The sequence below is a fragment of the Chlorocebus sabaeus genome, chromosome 17, assembly GCF_047675955.1.
Source record: "Chlorocebus sabaeus isolate Y175 chromosome 17, mChlSab1.0.hap1, whole genome shotgun sequence".
Lineage (NCBI taxonomy): Eukaryota > Metazoa > Chordata > Mammalia > Primates > Cercopithecidae > Chlorocebus > Chlorocebus sabaeus.
This window is the reverse complement of record NC_132920.1, coordinates 41,905,210-41,924,852: the sequence shown is the minus strand read 5'-3', so window position 1 is coordinate 41,924,852 and position 19,643 is coordinate 41,905,210. Positions and strand designations below refer to the sequence as shown.

At 55.3% G+C, this 19,643-nt stretch overlaps 2 protein-coding genes across 6 annotated transcripts in view; both read left to right on the top strand.

The window, feature by feature from the left end:
• The first annotated feature begins 551 nt into the window (after positions 1-551).
• Positions 552-10,132, top strand: PGC (progastricsin). 2 transcript variants are annotated; one of them, XM_007972611.3, is made up of 9 exons: positions 552-673; positions 2,027-2,177; positions 2,321-2,438; positions 3,423-3,541; positions 4,329-4,528; positions 6,375-6,494; positions 7,039-7,186; positions 8,979-9,077; positions 9,796-10,132. In XM_007972611.3, the coding sequence occupies exons 1-9, from the start codon at positions 615-617 to the stop codon at positions 9,946-9,948; spliced, it is 1,167 nt and encodes a 388-aa protein (XP_007970802.1). In that variant the 5' UTR covers positions 552-614; the 3' UTR covers positions 9,949-10,132. The 2 variants fall into 2 exon arrangements, with proteins under 2 accessions (XP_007970802.1, XP_007970803.1); XM_007972612.3 differs by lacking the exons at positions 6,375-6,494; positions 7,039-7,186; positions 8,979-9,077; positions 9,796-10,132 and adding exons at positions 4,971-5,018; positions 5,599-6,046.
• Positions 10,133-11,277: 1,145 nt separating this feature from the next.
• TFEB (transcription factor EB) overlaps positions 11,278-19,643 on the top strand; it is a 53,057-nt gene continuing 44,691 nt past the window's right edge. The window contains exon 1 of one of the 4 annotated variants that reach the window (XM_007972613.3): positions 11,278-11,382. In XM_007972613.3, coding sequence (XP_007970804.3) covers positions 11,363-11,382 — 20 coding nt within the window. In that variant the 5' untranslated portion in view covers positions 11,278-11,362. Of the gene's footprint in view, positions 11,383-11,914; positions 12,172-12,257; positions 12,621-13,172; positions 14,876-19,643 lie in introns of those variants that run through there. The other 3 variants (XM_007972614.3, XM_007972617.3, XM_038006075.2) reach the window with 3 other exon arrangements.

The window sequence follows — 19,643 nt, the reverse complement described above, 5'->3', positions numbered from 1 at the left end:
GACAAGCAGTTCTCAATGATTTTGCCCACCCAGAAGACACTTAGCAGTGCCTGGAGACATATTTGGTTGGCACAATGGGTGGACTGCCCCTGACGTTGAGTGGGTAGAGGCCAGGGATGCTGCTAAACATTCTACAGTATACAGGATGGGGTCCACAACAAAGAACTATTTGTTCCAAAATGTCAACAGCACTGAGGTTGCGAAACCCTGGCTATAGATCCTATCTATCCCAGCACTCTGCCTCTACCTTTTTCTGGCCCTCGTCCCCAAATGCACACATTATGCCTCTGGTTTGGGGACAAGACGTAATCTTCGCCACTCCATCTTACAGCAACTTTCTCTCTTATCACTTGCACCTCCTGGCCTCTGATGCTTGAACTAAAAAGTCAATAAGATGAAAGTCTGTTGCGGCCACCCTCAAGAAGGAAAAATACACAGAAACAATTGATACACAAAGAACAGGGCACACCCTGGGTTGAGTGCATGGCTGCCCAGGGCAGCGACTAGGTTAATCCTGGGCATATAAAAGAGGAAAGAGTACCCAGGTCTTCACTCCACTGCGACTACAGGACTCGGAGTGGCTCTTCCTCTGTGGCCAGTTGGGGACCAGCATCATGAAGTGGTTGGTGGTGGTCTTGCTCTGCCTCCAGCTCTTGGAGGCAGCAGTGGTCAAGTGAGTCTGGGACCTGGCTGCTGGTGCAGGGAGCCTGGGTGGGAGCCTAAAGCCCTGCAAAGGGCAGCTGGGCCAGGGGACACCCTGCCTGTCTCTACTGTGGGACTTCTGCTAAGGGAAGGGAAGCCTCCCTTTGCTGATGTTGGACAGGACACATGGGTGGAAGGAGACACAGCCCCTGCCTTCAGGAAACTTCCCACCAAAGGGAAAAGCACAATCCCTTCCCCTATCTGATGAGGAAAAGATAGACCTGAAAGAGAGGCCTGAAATCTTTTCTTAAAAATGTTAAAAATGTACATATCCTGGGCCGGGCAGGGTGGCTCATGCCTGTAATCCCAGCACTTTGGGAGGCCGAGGCGGGCGGATCATTTGAGATTGGGAGTTCGAGACCACCCTGACCAATATAGAGAAACCCTGTCTCTACTAAAAATACAAAATTAGCTGGGCATGGTGGCCCTTGCCTGTAATCCCAGCTACTCAGGAGGCTGAGACAGAAGAATCGCTTGAACTTGGGAGGTGGAAGTTGCGGTGAGCCAAGATCGCGCCATTGCACTCCAACCTGGGCAACAAGAGTGAAATTCCGTCTCAAAAAAAAAAAAAAAAAAGAAAGAAAAACCAGTACATATCCTGGGCCGGGCCTGGTGGCTCACACCTGTAATGCCAGCACTTTGGGAGGCCTAGGCAGGCGGGTCACGAGGTCAGGAGTTCAAGACCAGCCTGGCCAACATAGTGAAACCCTGTCTCTACTAAAAATACAAAAAATAGCTGGGCATGGTGACAGGCGCCTGTAATCTCAGCTACTTGGGAGGCTGAGGCAGGAGAATCTCTTGAACCCAGGAGGCGGAGGTTTCAGTGAGCGGAGATTGTGCCATTGTACTCTAGCCTGGGTGACAAAAGTGAAACTCCATCTCAAAAAAAAAAAAAAAAAAGTACATATCCTGAAAAGCACAATGCCTAAAGTCCCTCTTCCTTTCCTGGGGAGGAATCTATGGGATATTTGACAGCAAAGGGCCAGGGAGATAGGAGGACCCTTGAGATGGGGTGAGGAGGGCATGCATGGATGGGTGAAATGAATGGTTTTCTGAATCTTAGAGCCAGTGCTGAGAAGAGCTTTGGAAGAAAGAGGGGAAGAGGCAAAGGGAGGAAGAAACACACACACACACACACACACACACAGAGAGAGAGAGAGAGAGAGAAAGGCTGAGAGACAGAAAGACACACACACAAACAGACAAGAGGGAACAGAGTGGCAGGGAGGTTGCAGTATGCAGTTAAGAGAAGGAGAGAGAGAAAGAGAGGACTGGGAAGAGAGGAAGGAGGGAGGGCCTAGCCTCATACACAACCCTTCTGTAGAGTGCCCCTGAAGAAATTTAAGTCTATCCGTGAGACCATGAAGGAGAAGGGCTTGCTGGGGGAGTTCCTGAGGACACACAAGTATGATCCTGCTTGGAAGTACCGCTTTGGTGACCTCAGCGTATCCTACGAGCCCATGGCCTACATGGATGTGAGTCCTGACCCTTCCTGGGGGTAGCCTTTTCTCTGGTGTGGGCTGGAGGGAAGGGGCAGGTCCCTTCACTCCTCTGCCCATGGAAAAGCCTGGGGCCCCTGCATCCCTCTGGAACTAACAGCCTGCTCCATGGCCCCCAGGCTGCCTACTTTGGTGAGATCAGCATCGGGACTCCACCCCAGAACTTCCTGGTCCTTTTTGACACCGGCTCCTCCAACTTGTGGGTGCCCTCTGTCTACTGCCAGAGCCAGGCCTGCAGTGAGTGCTGGGATGGGCAGAGAGGGGCGGTGGGCAGGGCAAGGCACTGACACTCTCTGGGGAAGGCCAAACTTCCAGAGGGAGCTCAGGACTGAGGGGAACTCAGTCCTGGGAAGGACCAGGGACATGTGCAGGGCCACACAGCATGCCCAAGCCAAAGGAAAGATGCTGGTCCTGCAGCTGGATGGCCCCTTTGCCTTCCCTGCCAATATGTATCCCTTTGCTTATGCCAGCCCCTAACCCCCCACTCCCTTTTATTCCACTGTCCCCATTCTCTTTACTCTGGGCAGTGCCATTCCATTCCACGTGACTAATTTTCAGTCTATTCCATCCCACTCCATTCTACTCCATTCTATTCTGCTCCACCCCAGTATTAGTTCTCACTGAGTGTCTCCAAGAGACACAATAGAACAATATAGGATGTGGGCTCCATATTATAGTGGTTTTGGGAGATAGGCAGTGTGTGCTTTCTTAAGGTTGCCTTGGTCCCTACTGAAGCCTTGGGGTTTGGGTCCTGACACCTTTGGCCCAAAGGTCCCTTGATGGCCCCACCCTATGCTATGACTGGCTTCTTGATGAGTGAAGGTGGGGGGCACTTGGGGATGCCCTAGAGAGCTGGGGGGAATGCTGGGATGTGGTGCAGGCCCATTCGCTTTTTCATCTGATGAGTAATTACTCGGCAGTGCTGTGAGCCAGGTGCTCTGCTGGGGGCCAGGGACTCAGAGCTGGGTTCTCTGCAACCCTGACCACAGGGAGGCCACAGTCCTGAGGCATCCGAAGATTCTGTAAGTCAGAAGGGGCTTTGGGGCCAAGGCTGGCCAGCTCCCATGGACCTTCCAATGCCACCCCTTGACTTGGCAACCAGGGATGCTGAGGTCCCAGGATGTGAGCGCAGGCTGAGCTGAGGTGGGAACCCAGCACGCCTGAGAGCTGAGCAGCCTCGCCCCAGCCAGCCTGACTCCCCATGCCCTGACTTCCCTGCAGCCAGTCACTCCCGCTTCAACCCCAGCGAGTCCTCCACCTACTCCACCAACGGGCAGACCTTCTCCCTGCAGTATGGCAGCGGCAGCCTCACCGGCTTCTTTGGCTACGACACTCTGACTGTGAGTTGGCATGGGGAGTGGAGGCTGAGGCTGTGAGCTGTAAGCTGGAGGGGACAGTTAGATGGAGTCCCCTGAAACACAGTGGAATGCTGGTGTTCTGGTGTGCAGGACAGGAAGGCAGGACAAGATGGGTCCATTCAGTCACTCCCCCAACACTCACTGGTGGCCACCATGTGCCAGGCACTGGGGCACCATACTGAACAAGAGGGACATGGTCCTTTTCCTTAAGAAGCATAAGGCCTGGGGAGCTCAGAGAAGAAGGAGATGGGTGAGGAGGTGAGCTGTGGCAGTCAAGGAAAGCTATGCAGGAGAGGTGGCTCCTGCAACACCTGTCAGAAAGGGGCAGAGGTGGTCAGGAGCGGTGGCTCACGCCTGTAATCCCAGCACTTTGGGAAGCTGAGGCGGGCAGATCACGAGGTCAAGAGATCGAGACCATCCTGGCCAACATGGTGAAACCCTGTCTCTACTAAAAGTACAAAAAATTAGCTGGGCGTGGTGGTGTGTGCCTGTAATCCCAGCTACTCAGGAGGCTGAGGCAGGAGAATCTCTAGAACCAGGGAGGCAGAAGTTGCTGCGAGCCGAGATCGTGTCCCTGCACTCCAGCCTAGTGGTAGGGTGAGACTCTGTCTCAAAAAACAAACAAACAAACCAAAAAACCAAAACAAACAAAAAAGTAGGGGGCAGAGGTGAGGAAGGGATGAACAGAGGCTTGAGGAGTCTCTAGGGGAACCTGGGGGAGGTGAGTGGAGTCAGACTTGTCACCTCCCCTCGTTTGTGTCCCCATTAGGTCCAGAGCATCCAGGTCCCCAACCAGGAGTTCGGCTTGAGTGAGAATGAGCCTGGTACCAATTTCGTCTATGCTCAGTTTGATGGCATCATGGGCCTGGCCTACCCTACTCTGTCCGTGGATGGGGCCACCACAGCTATGCAGGGCATGGTGCAGGAGGGCGCCCTCACCAGCCCCATCTTCAGCGTCTACCTCAGCGAGTGAGCAACCAGCTGGCCGGTCCCCACCTCCCGGGGTACTCCCCCCAGCCGCCCTGGACAACTGAGGCTCAATACTCAATGCTTTGGGGTTTGGAGACATTCCAGCGGGCATCTGGCTCCAGTCAGTCTTGCTCCAGGGCCTTACCTCCAGGGCTTCCTCTCAAATCCTCTCCCAGCCACCCCACCACACCCCAGCCCTGCACCTGTCCCCAGTCCCTTCCGACTTGTCTTTGCATTCCATAGCCAGGATGGAATCTCTTCCACAGCGGCTGAACTTTGCCCTGAGTTTTGCTGCTCTGATTCTCAGCACCCCTTGGAAAGGCCTCCTGGTGGAGAAGCGGGTGGGGTAGTTCGTTCACTTCCTTCTGACCGAATGTTTTCTACCTGTATCCCTCTTTGCATAGTAATGTATTGCTTCATCTCCTTTTATCTACTGTTCTAGCCCGGTCCTGGAGTCTTCTGGTCTAGGTCCACCGCTGACCCCGAGCAGGTTGTTATCCTTGCCAGTCAACACAAGCATGTGCAGGCATTTAGTGAGACGGGCAGTGGGTGGGGGAGAGTGGCCTGGGGCCCGCTTTTCTTTTTTCTTCTTCAAAATTAGCCAGCCACTGGCTTGTTTTGTTTTTTTGTTTTTTTGTTGTTTTTTTTTTTTGAGATGGGGTCTTGCTCTGTCACCCGGTCTGGAGTGCAGTGGTGCAGTCTTGGCTCACTGCAACCTCTGCCTCCCGGATTCAAGCTATTCTCTAGCCTCAGCCTCCCGAGTAGCTAGGATTACAGGCGTGCGCCACCGCGTTCGACTAATTGTTGTACTTTTAGTAGAGACGGGGTTTCACCATGTTGGCCAGACTGATCTCAAACTCTTGACCTCAGGTGATCCACCTGCCTCAGCCTCCCAAAGTGTTGGGATTACAGGCGTGAGCCACCGCGACCAGCCTTAGCCAGCCACTTTCTAGAGACAGTTAGCTTCATTGGGCTAATCCCGGGAATCTGAAGTTCAAGGACCTCACCCTGTTACTAATGTTGCTAACTTCCTCTCCACCTCTGTTTACGATTCCTCTGCGTGTAAACAGAGCAGCTCCACCCAGCTCCACACTCCAGCTACCAGGGAAGCCTCTGGAACAAACACGGAATATCCTTACCCCCTTCACCAAGACCCTACCTGTCTCCAATCTCAGCAGAAAAGTAACAAGCTGGGCCTGGGTGGGGCTCCCAGGGACATGTCTACCAGAGGCAGGAAGCGGAGGGGAGAGGAGAGGAAAGTGTGGGGTGGGGGTCCCAACCACTAGGGAACCCCCCAGATGTCAGCATCATTCGGGAGCCTGAGGCACTGGGAATTCCAAGGCCTGGCCAGAAAGCCCCAGTCTAAGGGACACATCCCCTTCCCCAGGGAGCCCCAATCTAAGGGATACAGCCCCATCCAGGGAGCCCCAGTCCGAGGGAGACATAGCCCCATCCTCAGAGAGCCCCAGTCTGAGGGAGACACAGCCCCGTCCTCAGAGAGCCCCAGTCTGAGGGGAGACTCAGTCCTGTCCTCAGGGAGCCCCAGTCTGAGGGGGAGACACAGCCCTGTCCTCAGAGAGCCCCAGTCTGAGGGAAACTCAGTCCTGTCCTCAGGGAGCCCCAGTCTGAGGCGAGACTCAGTCCTGTCCTCAGGGAGCCCCCGTCTGAGGGGAGACTCAGTCCTGTCCTCAGGGAGCCCCCGTCTGAGGGGAGACTCAGTCCTGTCCTCAGGGAGCCCCCGTCTGGAGCACGGAAGGAGCTCTGTTTCCCTGTGGAGGTGACTGCTTAGAAGGGAAGTCCTTTTCCCGGGCGCTCCCTGACTTCCTCTTCCCTTTCTCTCTTGCAGCCAGCAGGGCTCCAGCGGGGGAGCGGTTGTCTTTGGGGGTGTGGATAGCAGCCTGTACACGGGGCAGATCTACTGGGCGCCTGTCACCCAGGAGCTCTACTGGCAGATTGGCATTGAAGAGTGAGTCTCTGGTGGGGCCCCGGGGATGTGGCACTTCCTTGGAGTGGGCTTCCAGGCCATGTCACACACACACACAGTCTGTCACTGCTCTGGGATGGGGCAGAGGACCCCTGAGGCTTACTCCTACAAAGCTGCAACTGCCCTCTGCAGGAGTGACAAAGCCCAGCTCAGCCTGGAGAAGACAGTGGGTGTGGACAACATAGGGAGGGGCAGGACTTGGACTCCCGAACATTAGGGACCCTGCAGTCCAACCCCATCATGGGCTCACAGATTAGAAACGAGGGTGTGTTAACGACTCATTTGCTCAAAGTCCTTACAATGAATCAGTGGCCCTGGTTTTCAGTGTTTTTAGAAACTTACTTGACACTTTTGAGGAATAGGTCCCATGGCGTGATGCAGGGGAATAGCTGGATTGATCTTTGCAGGGTCCTCACTTTCCTCAAGAAAGTAGCTGCAGCTCTTTGTCCCACAGCAGTGAGGAAAGCCCACCCCAGCTGCCCTGAACTGGGGGAGTCCTGAGGCTGCCCGTCTTCTCCCCATACAGGTTTCTCATTGGTGGCCAGGCCTCCGGCTGGTGTTCTGAGGGTTGCCAGGCTATCGTGGATACAGGCACCTCTCTGCTCACTGTGCCCCAGCAGTACATGAGCGCTCTTCTGCAGGCAACTGGGGCCCAGGAGGACGAGTATGGACAGGTGTGACTGGTGGGGGTGTCTCCCTTTCCCAGGAGGCTAGTCCAGAGGCATTCATGATTTCTCCTGAGAACATAAGAATAGCCCTCTGGGCACTGGGCTCATGCCTGTAATCCCAACACTTTGGGAGGCCGAGGCAGGCAGATCTTTTGAGCCTAGGAGTGAGAGACCAGCCTGGGCAACATGGCAAGACTCTATCTCTACAAGAAATACAAAAATTAGCTGGGTGCGCTGACATGTGCCTGTAGTTCCAGCTACTTGGTAGGCTGAGGTAGGAGGATTGTTTGAGCCCAGGAGGTGGAGGCTGCAATGAGCCATGATCTTACCGTTGCACTCCAGCCTGGGTGACAAAGCAAGACCCTGTTTCAAAAAAACAAAAGGCCTAACTCTTGACCTCCATGCCTCTATCTGCCCAAGGCACTGGAGGCAGGGGGACCTGGGACGACTGGGGCTGGGGGCAGGATGGGGGCCTGGAGGCTTGTTCAGGTGGGGCCAGCTGCTTGCACCAAAGGGGAGTGGGAGGTTACTATTAGGCAGGAATTTCTTCTGAGCTGCAGTCACTCAGCAGAAACAGAGGAAACACTTGCTGGACTTTGGGATAAGAGCAAAATGATTGGAATGTGGGGCTGAGTATGTGAACAACCAGGGCTGACCCTTTATCTGCACCTCCCTCACCTCCACAGGGCCATGCTCCCCTGCGCCTGTCTGTCCTGAGTCCAGCCAAGGGTTTGTCTAAGTAACCCAAGCCCACTACCACAAATTTTAATTTTGGGAGACCAATGGGGTGCTCATGCAGATCTGTGTTTTTCTTTTTTTTTGTTTGTTTTTTGTTTTTGTTTTTTTGAGACGGCGTCTGTCTCTGTCACCGAGGCTGGAGTGCAATGGTGTGATCTCGGCTCACTGCAACCTCCGCCTCCTGGGTTCAAGCAATTCTCCTGCTCCAGCTTCCTGAGTAGCTGGGACTACAGGCATACATCACCACGCCTGGCTAATTTTTTTTGTATTTTTAGTAGGGATGAGGTTTCACCATATTGGCCAGGCTGGTCTTGAACTCCTGACCTCAAGTGATCTGCCTGCCTTGGCCCCCCCAAAGTGCTGGGATTACAAGCATGAGCCTCCACACCCAGCCATCTGTGTTTTTGTTGTTGTTGTTTGGAGACAGAGTCTCACTCTGTCACCCAGGTTGGAGCGCAGTGACACAATATCGGCTCACTGCAAGCCCCGCCTCCTGGGCTCAAGCAATCCTCCCACCTCAGCCTCCTGAGTAGCTGGGACTACAGGTGTACACCATCATGCCCAGCTAATTTTTGTATTTTTGGTGGAGGCGGGGTTTCGCCATGTCACCCAGACTGGTCTCGAACTTCTGGACTCAAATAATCTGCCTGCCTTGGCCTCCCAAAGTATTGGGATTACAGGTATGAGCCACTGTGCCCGGTCAGATCTGCATGTTTTAAAATGCCACTTGCAGGCTGGGCATCATGGCTTATGCCTATATATATATATATAGACACTTGCAGAGAAAGAGCAGAGGGTCAATCTCTAATATGGGAAATTGAGGCAAGAGGAGTGGGGAGGTTCTGGGATCGCTCTAAATCACACCCATTCTGTGAGTCCATGGGTATAATGCCAGCATTACCTACACAGGACTTTCCCTTGGGGCTGCATTTTCTAGTCCAAAAACAGGCTTAGGGCTTGGGTCCGGGGCTCAGGCCTGGGATCCAGGGGCCGAGATGATGGGGCTGGTGGGTGCTATCAGGGGGAAGATGAGTTAACCAGGGACCGATTCCTCTTGCAGTTTCTCGTGAACTGTAACAGCATCCAGGATCTGCCCACCTTGACCTTCATCATCAATGGCGTGGAGTTCCCTCTGCCACCCTCCTCCTACATCCTCAATGTAAGTCCTGGTCCCTGCAGGCTGAGCCACCAAGATTGGGGGTGGGAGGAAGGGCTGGGGAGCTGGAAATGCTGGGTCTCCTACCTTGTGCCATTTTCTGACTCCGTGCTGCACTCATTTATCTTCCCTATTCATTGATTCTAAACCACCTTCTCTGGAACAAGGCTATGAAACAGAAGATTGTCATGTATGATCAATTATTATTAATTAGTGGGGAGAGGCACTGGGCTCTTTGTTGAGCACTTACAGACCACTGTGTAAAGCACTTTGCTTCATGATCCCATTTAATTGTCACAGTATTTAATGAGGGAGATACTCATTTCTGTTTTACAAATGAAAACTTGGAGGTTCAGAGAGGTTGAGTAACTGACTCAAGGTGACACAGCTAAGGTTTGAATCCAAGTTGGTTTGGCTCCAAGGTTTAATCACCAGGCTGATCTGCTCCAAGTTGGGAACAGGAGGGAGGTCTGTGGGAAGAGAAGTTTCCCATCATGGGGAGAAGAGACCCTGCTGAGGACCAACACAGTCTGAATGTACCTGTTCCAGAAATCCTCCCACCAGCTCTGCTCTAGTGGCTCAGCTGGCCTATGAGTTCTCAAGGCAGAGATCCTGGCTCCCTCAGCTCTGTACATGGGCTCCCAGTCCGGGGCTCAGAGCTGAGCAGGACCCAGCTCATGTGTGAACAAATGAATGAGTGCTGCCTTTCTGTGTTGAGCAGAACAACGGCTACTGCACCGTGGGAGTCGAGCCCACCTACCTGTCCGCCCAGAACAGCCAGCCCCTGTGGATCCTCGGGGATGTCTTCCTCAGGTCCTACTATTCCATCTACGACTTGAGCAACAACAGGGTGGGCTTTGCCACTGCTGCCTAGACTTGCTGCCTCGACACGTGGGCTCCCCTCTTCCTCTTGGCCCTGCACCCTCCTGGGGCATTGTATCTGTCTTTCCACTCTGGATTCAGCCTTCCTTTTTCGGACTCTGGACTTTCTCTAATAATAAATAGGTCTTCTTTATGTTGGTCATCCTGTTGTTTTTGGAAGGGAGTTTTCCCTGAGTGGCTAGGAGGTTTCCTGGTGGGTCACTGTGATTCTAAGAGAAATGGGACCTAACGCATGGCTTGGGATGGGCTCTGTAACCCTCAGAACTTAAAGTTCACACTTTTTCCCTGGAAAGGGAAGACAGTGGTAGCGCCATCATGGGTGGGTGGGCCGGGGGCAGGGTGGGGAGAGTGTTCCTGTGTGATAGGCAAAGAGGGCCTACTCTAACAACCTAAAATGCTCTGCTGGCTGGGCATGGTGGCTCACACCTATAATCCCAGGACTTTGAGAGGCCAAGGTGGGTGGATCACTTGAGGTCAGGAGTTCGAGACCAGCCTGATCAACATGGTGAAACCTTGTCTCTACTAAAAACACAAAATTAGCCAGGCATGGTGGCACATGCCTGTAATCCCAGCTACTTGGGAGGCTGAGGCAGGAGAATCACTTGAACCCAGGAGAAGGAGGTTGCAGTGAGCCAAGATTGAACCGTTGCATGCCAGCCTGGGCAACAAGTGTGAAACTCTGTCTCAAAACAGAAAATAAAAATAAATAAATAAATAAATAAAATGCTCTGCTGACCCGATTTACCAAACTACCACCAGAACTACCCCAGTGACACTGGGACCCACATGTATGTCTACTAGCAGTGTGATTAGTGGTCTAACACACCCCAGGTCTAGGTGGCTGTCTCCTCATCTGCTGATCAAATTTGAATTAGAAGTTTCTGAGGAATTCTAGATGCCCATGTGCACTTGTAACAGTCATGGGGTCCTTTAGGGAGGAGGGCAATGCTGCCAGAAACTATTTCTTGGGGGGCTTCAGAAGGCCAGGGCTGTTAGGCTGATAGTATTTTTACCCAGACCCCTATGTCCCAGGATGTGTATTTGAAGAAGGGTTCCTCTCAGCTGTGGAGAAGAGGGAGAGCTACTTGAGTCACAGAGAAATGGAGCCTACTTGCTCTAACCAACTCAGCAAGGGATCTTGTCCCTTTGGACTTCATCCCTGTCCTCCTCAGGAGCCTCTTAGCAAAAGATACAGAAACCAGGAGCAACGTGGTATGTGGGGAAGGAGAGGGAGGACGAAAAAGAGGAGGGGGAAGGAGAAGAAAAGCAGGGGAGGGGCGGGGGGAGGAGACAGGGAAAAAGGGGCGGGGAAGAGGAGAAAGTAGAGAATGATGCCTCCGCGCCCTGTGAACTTCCAACAAGGGAAGGTGACATGAAAGGAGATCAGACAATTTCTGTCCAGCACCATGACAGCAAGCTCCGGCTGGTGAGTGGGGTGTGAATGTAGAATCCATAATGGGGGCAGGCTGCCTTCTACAGTCATATTTTACCCTGTCATTTGCCAGTCTCACCCCGACCTTGCCCCTTATGATCGGGGCAGGGATAAAAGCGCAAGATCCAGATCTTGCACCCTACTCCTGAAGAGAAACTGGAATTTGCCACAGGTGGAGTTTCTATGGCAACAGCACACCATCTGGGACCCTCTAAGACTGCCGAAGGACAGCCGGCTGCAGGTTCCTTCTGGGGGGTCGGACAGGCTACAGAATGTATCGTAGTAAGCCCTGGTTTGGGACATTACTGAGAGGAGAAAGAAAACTTGCAAAGGGGTAGAAGTGGAACAGAGGTTCCGAGTCAAGAGCCTCTTTCCCTGCAAGCTTTGGTCTGCTGAGCGGGACTACAAATCCCGGCGTGCCTAGAGGGAACACAGCGAGAACTACGCTTCCCAGTGGACGCCGCGGTCGAGCTGCTGGGAGGCGGGGCGGGTGCTGCCCTCTGCCGGGAGCGGAGGGAAGTGTGCGCGGAGTGACAGCCGGAGCCCGGGCGCCCGGCGCGGGGCTCGGTGACAGCGGAGGCGGCGGCCCGGGCGGGACGCAGGGAGCGGCCGCGGCGCCGACGGCAGCGGGAAGGGCGGACAGGGCGGGCCTCCCTGGTGGCGCGGGGCCTGAGCAGCCGGGAGCAGGTGGCGGGCACAGCTCGCGGGCCAGGCACCCGAACTTGGGACAAGTTGCCGGAGCCGCGGGGCGCGGGCGGCGGACAGATTGACCTTCATAGCGAGGTGAGCGGGACCGGGGGGCGAGGGGCGCGAGGAGGGCCCGGGACCCCCGACCCAGGCTCCCTGGCCCCTATCCCGTGGGTCCCGGAGACAGGTGGGTGGGTGGGGGATGCCGGCAGGAGAGGGAAGCAGGACCGTGCGCGCCGCCACCCACCCGCAGTCCGTCCGCCCCCGGGGGCCCAGCGCGTGGCCCGAGCGGCGCTGCCTGCCGAGCCGGGAGCCCCCTCGGCCCCTCCCTTCAGGCGCGGGCCGGGGGCGGCTTCTCTGCGACCTTATGTAACCGGGCGGGAGGGGCCGGGCGGGCATGGCCTTCCCGGCCCGGAGCTGGGAGTCGAAGGGGCGGGAGGCGTGATGGTGAACTTGCAAGAAGTTTGAGGGACGCGCGGGCCCCGCGCCCACTCCCCCTCCACCGGACCTGGCTGGGGCAGACGATGCCGGAGAGGGGGTCGGAGGTAGGGGAGGTTTGCGGGGGCTGAGTCTGGCCCGGCCAGCGGGGGAGTGGGAGGGCCGGAGTGGCGCCACGCCCCGGGGGCTGGGCTGCTGGGGGGGGGGCGGGTGGAAGTACCATCTCTCCCTCCCTTCCCGTCCCTTCCTCCAGCTCGGTCCCTTGAAGAAGCCGCCCCTGGCCTCGTCCTCTCGAGTCCCTGGGCAGTCTCTTTCTCCCCGTGGGTTATTCCATGACCCTGGGAACACCAACCCTGGAGCGCTCCCTCCGTGCGCCCCGTTGTCTGCCTCCCCCGGAGTTCCCAGCCGCCTGCCCGCCCCCCGAGTTTCCCCCTCCCCCCGTCTCGGTCCCGAATCCCGGAAAACACGCTCCCTTCCCCCCGATCCCCCGAGTCCGCGCCGCCCACCCCCGGGCTGTCCCGACCAGCTCTGGCCCAGCGCGTCCGCTCGCCTCCTGGAAGGGAGAGGGCAGATGCCAACTCGGCCCCCGCCCCTCGGCCCCCTCCCCGCGCGGGGTTCCGGCTTCACGCACGGCTGCCCCGAGCTGCTCCGGGCTGCGCGAGCAGGTTCGCGCCGCAGCCGCCTGGCGCGCCCCAGCCCCGCGCCCCGGGGGAGGAAGGGAGGGCGCCCGGGGCGGGGCTTGTCTGCGCGAACCCTGCTGGGCCCAGGCCCCCGCCCTCCGTTCTCCGCCAGTCCCTGGCCGCTGCGCCTTCCCCCGAAACCCCTCGTAGCTCCAGCCGTCGTTTTCTCGCCTGTCCGTTCTGGGGACGGTTCAGCGCGGAGCTTCTGCACTCAACTTGAGCGCAGTTTTTGGCTTAGCACTCGCTGGGGAAGTGCAGGTTAATTACTGCCCAGCTCCCATCCCCTGCCCTCCCTCCATCCCGAGTGAGGGGCTGCTTCATCCCTCAGTGAAAGGATGCAGGCCCCTAGCGACACCTCTGGGATGTGGTGGCCTCAGGCCCCTGCACCCGCCCTGGCCGAGATTCCATTGGCCCAGACATGGCACTGTTGGGCAGCTGGAGATGAGGTGGGAGGCTGGTCTCTGGTTTCCTCCTGGGTGGCCAGATGCGGACGCGCTCGGTTAGAATGCAGTTCTTGGTGCCACAACTGGGAGACAGTCCTCAGGCCCTCCCCTCAGGGAGCGCACTGTCCAGGGAGGGACAGCCAGCAGTAGTTCCTGGCCTGCCAGGAGAGGCAGAGGAAGGGGAAGGGTCAGCTGCCTTGAGGTCCCTGCCTGCTAACCTGACGGTATGCTTTCACCATGCCGGTGTCCCCAGCCCCAGGACCATGGGCAACTCGCCTGGCTCCCTTCTTTCCGTCTGCTTCCTGGCCGTGAGGCCCGGAGAGCTGGGAGCCAGAGGGTGTAAATGAAGGGCAGGGCTGTTTGGGTGACGACACACTCTGCTTCTCCCCGAGGGAAGCCAATGGTGCTTACCATTTACAAGGCCTGTTACAGCTGCAGGGTTATTTTGTCCTCAACTCAGCTCTGAGAGGCGGAGCCAAATGGGGACCCAGGTATCTTGGTCCTGGGTGCCCTGGAAGGAGTTCAGGGGCTAGGACAAGGGACACCCTAGGTGGGCACCGAATCCAGGGAGAGCCAGCTGGGCTTTTGCGGGCTAATGGCCTGGTGACTCACAGTCAGAGGTGGGCAGGGAGTGGGCCAGGGCAGGCAGGAGCCCTTCCAGGGTCCCACGTGCACTGTCACAGGCCTCCTCAGCCTGTTTCTGGAAAGCTGGGAAGTAGGTGGAAGGGGACTCCCACCCCTCAAGCCTGGCTGCCCTTTGAGGGTCTAGCTTTTGGCCCTGAGCCCTCCTGGAGCCCTGTTTATGACTGTAATTGCATCATTAGCCAGAGTTGATGGAGTTACTTAGCACCTGCCCCCACAGGGAGTGGCCCAGTCACCCGCTGGGTTCTGTCTCTTCCTTTTCAAAGTCAGCTCGGTTTCTGCAGGCAACAGGGGTTTCCCCAACCACAGCTGTCATGAAAACCAGGTTGGGCCTTTGTCCTGGGGATGGAGGTCAGTCAGCACTTGGGGCCCGGCTTGGGGCTGCCCTGGAGATGACCATGGAAATTGGGTTGGCCTCCTCTGATCGGAGGGAGGGAGTTCATGGTTCCCAGAGCTGCCAGAAATGTCCACATCCCAGGACGCAGTGAACATATGTGCATGTGCAGTGTGGATCCTCATCTGAGAGGAGGGAGATGAAAACACACCCACCTCACAGGCTGTTGTGAGGACTAAGGGTGCGGCAGTGCCTGGTACATGGTGAGTACATGATGTTGCTTTCTGGGTTGGTGTGCGGTTTGTGTACTGGTTGTGAGTTTGTGTGTGTGGTTAAAGTGTCTAGGAATGTGGGTATAGATGAATTGTGAATGTGTGCCTATGAGAGTGTAACAATAAAACAAGATTATATTAATAGAATATTCATCTCTTCTTTTATGCTATACTAGAACAATATTATAATAAGATTGATTTATTACACAATAGTTGCCAACATTTATTGTGTGTTTACTCTTTACAGTGAGGTGGGAATTACTGTTTGCATTACACTCACTCAGAGAAGTTAAGCAAGTCACTTAAAATCACACAGCCTGGAAGTGACAGGATTGGAATTTTAACCTAGGTCTATTTGACTCCAAAGTCTGTGTTCTCAGTCCCTAAAGAAGACCACTTCTTCAAGGGGTTTCCCAGGAGTTCCCTCTTAAAAGGTGGGGTATGGTGGTCTAGGGACCATCTTTTCTCTATCCAGGGTTTCCTGCTCGAAGCAGATCTTTGGGAGGTCTAGGTGGGAGGATCGCTGGAGCTCAGGAGTTTGAGACCAGCCTGGGCAACATAGCGAGACCTGGACTCAATTGAAAAAAGAATATGTGTGAGAAAAAAAAAAAAAAAAAGCAGGGTAGGAACTTGCGGAGGCCCTGTCTGAGCATCATACCTGTTTCCTGGCCTTTCTTCTGAGCTGCCAGCATGGGTGACCAAAGGACCCCCGGATGGAACCTGTCTTGACTGGCCAGGGAAGGAGACCGGTTCAGGCAAGATTTTCTAGGCTTCTTTGGAAGCCCCAGATGCCCAGGAAGGGAGGAGGCATCCTTACTGATGGCCTCCTAGGTGCCCAGCTTTGTGCCATGCACTCCATGTCCATTAACGTACAGTGCAGCCCTCAGCAGGCCCTTGTTTAATCAGATGTACAGAAGAGGCTGTGGGGATCACTGGGTGAGAATGGGACGGCAGTGAAAGTCGTAAGAGCACTGGACCAGAAATCAAGAGCCCCCACTCTGCCTCTCACCGACTGTGTGGCTGGGCAGGTCTCTGCTCTGTTCAGCCTCAGTTTCCATATCTGTGAATCTGGATCATCTGTGGGATTCCCTCCAAAGTGAACCTTCTACAAATCTTTGCCAAAGGCACTGGGGAGGAAGAGACAGGAAGAGAAAGGAAGGGGTGATGGGGGTGGGTTGTTAGGGGTGTTTGGGAGATGCTGCAGTCCACAGAATTGAGCTTTAGCTAAAGACTGGTCCTGGGGAAGCAAACAGGAAGCTTTTCTTGGGACAGCCATAGCCACTATATATTGAGCACTGGGCCAGTGTCACCTGATCGGGGGTTGTTGAGAGCATGGGCTCTGGGGCCAGGCTATATGGCTTGCACAGCTCTGCCACTTAACACAGTGTGAGCCTCGGCAAGCTGCCTAACCCCACTGTGCCTCAGTTTCCACACCTAAAAAGTGAGGGTTCTTGCCGCACCCACCTACTAGTGCTGTAGTGAGGGCTGAGTATGCCGATGTTGATGCACATGTGGTACTTAGAATAGCATCTAATGAACTCTTATGACTCAGTGAGTTATTTATTTCTCATTCTTACATGAGGAAATAGAGGCCTGGATAGCTCTAGGGAAGGAATAAAGACCTGTGGGTTGCAAACAGGCCTCCCCATGTGTCTAGCGTCCTCTGATGTAATGCTTTACATGGCGTTTCCCATAGCTCTCTGTCCCACCACACCAGCCTGCTCTCCTCATTGAACAGGACGGTGCAGGGCACTTGGCAATGCCTGCAGCATCTCTACCACCCCTGCCCTGCCTCTTGGGTTTCCCTGGGTAGCGTCTGGTCTGGCCACTGACTATGCACTCCTAGCTGTGGCTGTCCCCTGCTCTCCTACCATCTGTCCCTCCTCTACGTTGCACCAGAGATACAGACCCCCTTGGCTGTGATGTCACTGAGGGCAGAGATAAAATTGCAGCGATAGGGTAGGATCTGGGACTTTTCATGCCCACAGGAAATGCTTTGCTGTGAAGTGGGAAAGCCTTGGGTGAGAGCCAAGAGGAGCAGAGGCAACAGGCAGGGTCATCACCAGCTTTCCTTCCTGGCTCTTAAGTGTGGGCTTAAGGAGGAGAAATGAGGTCTTTTGTCCAGCTTTCTTATGGAAACAGCCACCTGGCCCCATAAGATCCAGCACCTGCTTGCTGGCCACGCAGGCCACCTGGCTGGCTCTTAGGCATACAGCGGTGGTCCCAGAGTAAGATGTGGTGCCATAGGGATTAATGCAGGAATTCCACCAGACTCTCCATCCAGAAACCCGTGGCTCATATTCCCTCCTCTTAGCCCTTCCTTGCTCCTTCCCTATAAGCAAATCTTTTCCTCCATCAGGGCACACCTTTCGAAGAGACCGGAGCACTGTTTTGTCTTACTGCAGCCTGGCTGGATATTATGATCACCTGCAGAGCTCTCAGACAACAGCATTGCATCTGAATCTCTTGGGGAGGGGCCTAGGCATCATTATTTATTTATTTATTTATTTTTCTGGGATGATTCCAACGCCCTTGCTCTGGGGGAGTGGTTCTCAAATTTGGGCATCCTGAGAACTCCCTGGAGGAATTGTTTAAACACAGATGCTGAGCCCCTCCCGGTGTTTCTGCAAATTCCATGCGGTCTAGAATTTGAATTTCTGACAAGTCCTCTGGTGATGCTAATGCTGCTGGTCCCCAGAGCACATCTGGAAAACCAGTGCTTTGGGCCCTGCCACTTTGCAGCTACCCAGGTGAGAGTCGCCCTTCTCCTGGGTTATGTGTCTCTGACTTTGGGGCTGGTAGGCATGTCCCCTTTTGAAGGCAGCTCCCCAGGGGCACGGATCACTTCTGAGACAATTTGGTGTCCCCTCTACAGTCAGTCCTTCCCCTTTCTCCACATGTCCCCACCTCCCATGAAACTGTCCACTGTTCGACCTTGCAGCTCTTGGTCCCACTGTCTGGGACAAGCGCTTGAAACTATGCACTGGCTGATGAAGGCAGGATGAGGTGGGCAAACAAGGATGGCACTAGCTGAGGGGCCTCAGAACATGCGTCAGGGTCTGAAGCTGCTGTGAAGGTGCTTGGAGCTAAAGTAGCATTGTTGTAATAATTGGGGAGGTGTTCAGAGAGGACCCTCACTTTGTTGAAGGGAGGCTCTTAAAATACTTCCCATTGTTTCACTTTCCCACCTCATGGAGGGCAAGTATTTGATTCCAGCTTGAATCATAGTTCTTGTTGACAGTGAAAATAATAAAGACACACACAGAAAGAAGCTGTTCCCTTTTCCTTTCCTCCCCGAGACCAGAGATGTAGGGAGGGTAGGGGGAAGGCCCCTGCTGGAGGTAGTGGAGTCTCTGTCATCTTCCAGGAGATCCTGGGCCGTGAGAGAGCGGATGGTTGGGAGAGCCTGGGGGCTGGCCCCTGCGAGGAGGGAGGGTGGAGTTGTCTGTGGAAACTGAAGGGAGTTGGGGTGAAGCCTGGTAGAAGGTGAGGAGAGGTGGCAGGTCCCACAGCCCTGCGGCAGGGGAGGCGAGGTGGGGCCGGGAGTGGGGGTGAGATTGGCATCTGAGCCAGCCAGTCCTCTGGTGACTGGGAACAGGGGTTTGGTGTGATTTGGTCCATGTTGTACCCCTAGCACCTAGAAGAGAGCCTCGTATATAGTGGCTGCTCAATAAATCTTTGTGAAATGGATGAGAGAATGAGATTGAGCCCCCATCGTGTGCCCAGAAACGCGGACACAAAAAAATGCTCTGTCTACTGGCTCTACCCTGCAGGTGCTTCACCAGCTGACACCCAGGGGCCTCACCCACAGGTCCACAAGGTGCTGAACCCTCTACCTCTGCCTTGTCTCCCTCCCCGCACAGTGATCCAGGCCCAGCCTCCTTCTGGTGTGGGGCTCACAGTCTGTTCCTCCCCACAGAGAGTCTGCCAGCACCTCCCCCAACCCCCCTCCCCGAGTTCTACCAGTGGGTCTGTGGGGTGGGGCTCCGGTTTGTTTTCTCCTGTTTGCCAAGGGAAGTCACAGCCTGTCCTTTGCCTTGTTTATAATTGCTTTGAGGACAGCACCTGCCGCGGCCCCCCACAGTCCCTGAGGGGTGCAGAGTGGCCAGGAGGTGACACACTATACTGTCCACCCCCTGCTGCCTCTTGTCCCCTCCCGGCTCTAGCCAGGTGCACTTTCTGCTGCCCTGCCAGGACGGCGCTGGCTGGCCTTGCTTTGGGGCTAATTGGAGCCGTAGAGCTGGGGGCCTTAGAGGGCAGCTGGCGCTGCCCCCATGTTGTCGAGAGGAGGGGCCCGAGGCCCAGGGATTCAGCAGCACAAGGCCTTCAGTGTCAACAGGCATGTACTGAGCATATCAGAGGTACCTGGCACTGGGCTGGCCAAGCAGGGTGGGTGGGAACAAGATCACAGCTTCTCCCGCAAAGCGCCGATGGCCTAGCCAGGGAATCTTAGTAACCAGAGGGCAGAGGGGGCAGAATTCGAGAAGCTAGTGTAGACTAACGTACTGAACAACATAAGCGTGGTGATACCTGCCCTTTGCCCTGAAGAGCATTCTCCTTGGGCCTCTTGCTGGCACAGAGACCTTGACTTAGCGTGGTTTAGGCCCTCAGCCCTTTCCACCCTCTGGGCCCCGGGAAGGGCAATTCTACTGCCCCTGGGCCCTCTCACCTGGGGGTCACCTCTGCAGGTTCCGTTCTGGACAAGTCCCTCCTTCCAGGAGGACTAGAGGCTGCTGGAGGCTTTGAAAGGAGGCTCTGA

Coding starts and splice junctions, on each gene's coding strand:
- PGC (XM_007972611.3), top strand. CDS start 615: ATGAAGTGGTTGGTGGTGGTCTTGCTCTGCCTCCAGCTCTTGGAGGCA. Junction 674..2,026: donor TTGGAGGCAGCAGTGGTCAA/GTGAGTCTGGGA, acceptor ACCCTTCTGTAG/AGTGCCCCTGAAGAAATTTA. Junction 7,187..8,978: donor AGGAGGACGAGTATGGACAG/GTGTGACTGGTG, acceptor TTCCTCTTGCAG/TTTCTCGTGAACTGTAACAG.